Genomic DNA, 5,407 nt, shown 5'->3' with positions numbered 1-5,407 from the left:
GCCCCCGCGAACTCGCTCGGCCGGAAAGTTGGGGAAGGCGCTGGGCAAGTTTGGCAGCCGGTACCGAGCGGGGGGCGCGGGGGGGAGCTGGGGAGACCTGGCCCGCCCCGCCGGGAGGTGCCGGGGGGGGAACCGAGTCGGTACCGCCGGGAGGTGCCGGGGGGGGAACCGAGTCGGTACCGCCGGGAGGTGCCGGGGGGGGGGGGAACCGGGCCGCCACCACCGGGGCTTGCAACAGACTGGCCAGGCTGAGTCCAGTGGGACCGGTACAGCCTGGGGGGGGGCTGGGGTCCCCCCTGCCCGGGGGCCCCAGGGGCTCGGTCCTTTGCCGGGGTCAAGGATCCCCGTTTCCATCGTGAACGGCAGCCCYGGCCCGGAGGGGCTGTGCGGTGCCCGGACACCTGGGTTCCCGTCCCGGTGGGGAGCAGCGGGWCCTGGACACCTGGGTTCTGCCACAGCTTTGGGAGGGGAGCAGGGCCGGGGCTCCCCATGGTGCCGGGGGCTGCCCGGACTCCTGGTCCCACTCGGCAAGTGGGTTAGAGGCAGTGGGGAGGATCGTGGGGGCCCGGACTCCTGGGCTCTGCTCCCAACCCGGCCCCGCGGGTGACCTTGTAAGAGAGATTTCCTGCCTGGTTTCCTCCCTCGTACGGCGTGCGAGCGAAGGGGTCTGCGGCTTTGGCTTCTTCCCCCTCTCTCCCACGCCGCGGGCACCCCGGCCCGGCAGCGGGGCCCGGACACCCCCGCGCACCCCAACACCCACCCCGGGCAGAGCCGGCGGCTGGCTTGGCCCCGGGCGCCCAGGGGCCGGAGCTGCACGGGGCTGTCGCTGCCCGGGCAGCCTGCGTGCGAGCGCCGGAGAGCTCGGAGCGAGCTGGCGTGCAGGGCCGGACACGCAACCTGCTCTGGTTCGGAGCCCGGAGCRAGAGGGGCGGAAGTGGGACAGGAGAAGCAGAGGGGGGAACCCGCCGGAGGATGCTGAGACGCACGCAGGGCCRGGGCGCAGGGACGGCCCCGCGCCCCGGGTTTGGCACTCCCGGGAAAGCTGGTGGTCACGGTGCTGCTCAATCCCCCTCCCGGGAGCTCGTCCTGCTCCCAGCATCGGAGGGAAGGATCGGCGCAGCCCTGGAGCCGGCCGTGCTCTAGGGAACCCCGTGTCGCGAGGGAGCGTTTTGGGCCAGGGGAGGCTGAGCCTCTCTGCCCGGTCGCCTTTGGCCCCCAGGCAAGGAGGCGACGGGAGACGCGCGTCTGCCCCGGGGTTGGCTTGGGTCTGTGGTTGCTCCGGGCACCAGGACCCGCAGCAACCCGGTCCCCGGGTCCCTAACGCTCCCCTCTCTGTCGCAGGGTCTCTGGGGCTCCCGCTCGGCGCCCGGCCCACAGTGCAGGATGGGGGCAGCGCCGGCGGCCGCGTGCGTCCTGCTGGCCCTGCTGCCCGCGTGCCGCGCTCAGACCAGCCCTCCGCCGGGGTGCGGCAAGGACCTCTCCTCCCTCTACTACAACCTCTGCGACCTCTCGGCGGCCTGGGGCATCGTGCTGGAGGCCGTGGCCAGCCTCGGCGTGGTGACCAGCTTCGTGCTCACCATCATCCTGGTGGCCAGCCTGCCCTTCGTGCAGGACCCGCAGAAGAAGAGCCTGGTGGCCACGCAGGTGGTCTTCCTCCTGGGCACCTTCGGGCTCTTCTGCCTGACCTTCGACTTCATCGTGGGGCCGAACTTCTCCACTTGCACCTCCCGCCGCTTCCTCTTCGGCGTCCTCTTCGGCATCTGCTTCTCCTGCCTGCTGGCACATGCCCTGGCCCTCAACTTCCTGGCGCGGAGGAACCGGGGGCCGCGGGGCTGGGTGACGCTGGCGGTGGCCCTGCTCCTGGCCCTGGTGGAGGTCATCATCAACACCGAGTGGCTCATCATCACGGTGGTGCGGCGGGAGGGYGGCTCGCCGGACCCCTGCCAGGTGACGGATGCTGACTTCGTCATGGCGCTCATCTACGTGATGTTCCTGCTGGTGGCCGCCTTCGGCACCGCCTGGCCGGCCCTCTGCGGCCGCTACACGCACTGGCAGAAGCACGGCGTCTTCATCCTGGCCACCACCGGCCTCTCCATGGCCATCTGGGTGGCGTGGACGGCCATGTACCTCTACGGGAACCGGCACACGGGCGAGAAGCCCAGGTGGGACGACCCCACGCTGGCCATCGCCCTGGTCTCCAACGCCTGCGCCTTCATCTTCCTCTACGTCATCCCCGAGGTGACGCACGTGACGCGGCGGGGCCCCGAGCAGGCCTACGAGGACGACATCTACCCGACCCGCGGGGTGGGCTACGAGACCATCCTCAAGGAGCAGAAGTCGCAGAGCATGTTTGTGGAGAACAAGGCCTTCTCCATGGACGAGCCGTCCTTCAGTAGGCGCCGCGGGGCGGTGGGCCGGGCCACGGTGCCCGCGGGGGGCCAGGCGCGCGGGGTCCCGGCTCGGGAACGGCGCCGGGAAGGGCTGCGTCACCTGGCCGTGCTCCCGCGGGAGCATCCCGGCGATGGGTTGGCAGCGGTGGCGAGCCGCCTGGTTGCAACCAGCCCGAATCACGCCTCCGAGCGCTGCGGCTCCCGAAAACACGCCCGGCTGGGTTTACCAGTCTGGGCTGAGCTCAGCGCGGGCTTGGGGAGCGCCGCGGCCTCGGCCCCGGCGTGGGGTTGCCCGCGTTTCCYGGCCCTCCGCCCCGGGGCGGGCGCTTGGCTGCCGCTTCTTCCCAGCAGAGGAAGCGTCACAAGCGCGGAAGGGCCCGGAGCAGCCGGCTGYTGAGTCAGCTCGTTAAAGCTGCTAACGAAGGACGGGGCCGGGCTGGCCGGGGGCGCGGGGCGGCGCTGGCGGCAGGCCCCCAGCTCCGCCGTCGCCCTCTCTTTGCAGCCAAGAAGCCGGTGTCGCCGTACAGCGGGTACAACGGGCAGCTGCTGACCAGCGTCTACCAGCCCACCGAGATGGCCCTGATGCACAAGGGGCCCGTAAGTGCGGCCCCCCCCCTCCCCCGGCGGCTCCTCTCCGCGGAGGCGGCCGTTCCCGGGGCTGGCTCCCCCGCTGGGCCACGCCGGGGTCCCGGCCCCCTGTGCCGGCAGCAGCCGCCGGTCCCCCTTCCCACGCAGGGGCCGGTTATAAGGGGGTGCAGTGAGGATTTGCCCCCTTGCCTTGCCCTCCGGCACGCGTGGGACCCGGGAGCCTGGCTGGGGAGGGCGGTCGCCGCATGGGCACCCACGGGCAGGGGGACGCTCGGGATCCTGGTGCAGGCACTGCAGGCAGGGGGATGCTCGGGGTGGCCACATGGGCATCATGGACAGGGGGATGCTCGGGGTCCCGGCGTGGGTTCCCACGGGCAGGGTGATGCTCGGGGTCTTGACGTGGGTTCCCACAGGCAGGGGGACGCTCGGGGTCCCAGCGTGTGTCCCCATGGGCAGGGTGGTGCTCGGGGTCTTGGCGTGGGTTCCCACGGGCAGGGGGACGCTCAGGGTCCTGGCGTGGGTTCCCATGGGCAGGGTGGTGCTCGGGGTCCCAGCGTGTGTCCCCACGGGCAGGGTGATGCTCGGGGTCTTGACGTGGGTTCCCACGGGCAGGGGGATGCTCGGGGTGGCCACATGGGCATCATGGACAGGGGGATGCTCGGGGTCCCGGCGTGGGTTCCCACGGGCAGGGTGATGCTCGGGGTCTTGACGTGGGTTCCCACGGGCAGGGGGATGCTCGGGGTCCCGGCGTGGGCGCCGCAGGCAGGGGGACGCTCGGGGTGTCCCGCGCCCCTCAGCGCCTCCTCTCCTTCCCGCAGGCCGAAGCCCCCTACGACGTGATCCTGCCCCGCGCCAGCACCGCCAGCCCGGCGATGGGCAGCGCCAGCTCCACGCTGCGAGCCGAGGACGCCTTCGCCGCGCAGGCCCGGCACGCCGCCGCCAGCCCGCGCGACGGCAGGAGCTCCCAGGTCTGTTAATGAGCAACGGAGGGAGCGGGGGCACGGCGACGGAGCTGGACGCAGCCGGCGCCGAGGTTCGGCTCCCGGCCAGGGTGCAAAGTCCCTCCCGCGGCTGCGGCGGGAGGGCAGGGGTTGCGGCGGCGCGGCGGCGTAGCCCCGCGGTGGGTCGAGGCAGGGCTGAGCCTCCCGCTGACGCCCTGCGCTGCCGGCGTCCGTGCCCCGGGGCGTCCCCGCGTGCAAACCGCCCCCTGATCCGGGGGCTGCGCCCGGGGCAGAGCCCCCCCCCCGTCGCGGCTCCTCCGCGGTGCCGGCTGCCACCGTGCCACCAGCGCCGTCCCGCTCCRCCGCAGGTGTCGTCCCCCTACGGCAGGAACCGGTGGTGAAGGTCCCGTGCGCCGGGGGCTCCCGCAGCCTCGTGCCCACCGGCACCTCGCCCGGAGCCGATTCCCAAGCCAGGGATGCCGGGCCACGGCTGCCAGCCTCCCCGTCCTGCCCGGCCGCGGCATCCGCTCCGGAGCCTCGTTCTGCGCCCACCAGCCTCGCCAGACCCCAGAGCCGCCGCTGCCAAGCTCTCCCGGCCCTGGCTCCYGCCGTGCCTCAGTTTCCCCATGCCATGGTAAGGGCTGGCTGCTCCCGGCCCGGCCCCAGGGATCGGCGCTCTGCGAGCCGGCAGYGGCCGGGACGCGGCAGCCTCTCCGGGCGGCTCTGCCTTCTTGGTGCCTTCCGTCCTCCCGCAGCAGCCRGCAGGCCGTGCCGGGAGCGGGTCCACGCGGGATCCCCGGCGGCGACGGAGCCGGGCCCCTCTCCCTCTGCGCGGCTTTCTCCTTGGTTGGTTTTTTTTTCCTCCCTCGTTTTTTCAGGTCAGACCCAATAAAGCTGGTTTTTCCTACACGGTGCTGGAGCCAGCGGCCCGTGGTGGGGAGGGGTATGTGGGCGCGCGCCCCCCGCTTTGGGGGCACCCGGGGTCCCGCTCAGGGCGGTGAGGCCCTTGGTGGCCCCTCTGCCCACCGCGGGCACCCCGCAGCGAGCAGGCACCGGGGCCAGGCGGGCAGATGGGGCCGCCGGGCTGAGGCCTGGCGAGCTCGGTGCACGGCGCTGGGGCAGGCGGCCCGGGAGCGGCAGCCCGCGGGCAGATGGGCGGCCTGGCGGGAAGCGGCGCGGCACGGAGGACGTGCCAAGGTCGGGGGCGGTTTCTCCTGCTCAGATTGCCTTTCCCCTCYGCAGCGATTTCTCCTGCCAGGCAGGAAGCCTGCGGCCGAGCAAATGGCAGCGCCATGAATTATTCAGCGCCTGAAATGCCTCCGWCGGTGGCTGGGGGAGGCAGGTGACCTGCTCTCCTTGAGCCGGAGCCGGAGTTGGGCCGTGCTCGCAGCCGTGCAGGGGTCGTGCATGCAGCGGGTGCTCGTGCAGGGGTTGCACACGCGTGGTGTCCCCACGCTCCTGGGGGACACTGCTGGCACGGGGCCCTGG

At 72.8% G+C, this 5,407-nt stretch overlaps 1 protein-coding gene across 1 annotated transcript in view; it reads left to right on the top strand.

Moving 5' to 3' along the window:
- GPRC5C (G protein-coupled receptor class C group 5 member C) overlaps positions 1 to 4,320 on the top strand; it is an 8,179-nt gene extending 3,859 nt beyond the window's left edge. The window contains exons 2-5 of the mRNA XM_026067647.1: positions 1,342 to 2,392; positions 2,893 to 2,987; positions 3,797 to 3,946; positions 4,288 to 4,320. Of these exons, the coding sequence (XP_025923432.1) occupies positions 1,342 to 2,392; positions 2,893 to 2,987; positions 3,797 to 3,946; positions 4,288 to 4,320 (1,329 nt within the window). The remainder of the gene's footprint in view (positions 1 to 1,341; positions 2,393 to 2,892; positions 2,988 to 3,796; positions 3,947 to 4,287) is intronic.
- The last annotated feature ends 1,087 nt before the right edge of the window (positions 4,321 to 5,407 follow it).

This window comes from Apteryx rowi, unplaced genomic scaffold, assembly GCF_003343035.1.
Source record: "Apteryx rowi isolate R43461 unplaced genomic scaffold, aptRow1 scaffold_26, whole genome shotgun sequence".
NCBI lineage: Eukaryota > Metazoa > Chordata > Aves > Apterygiformes > Apterygidae > Apteryx > Apteryx rowi.
This window is presented reverse-complemented; position numbering and strand designations above follow the sequence as displayed.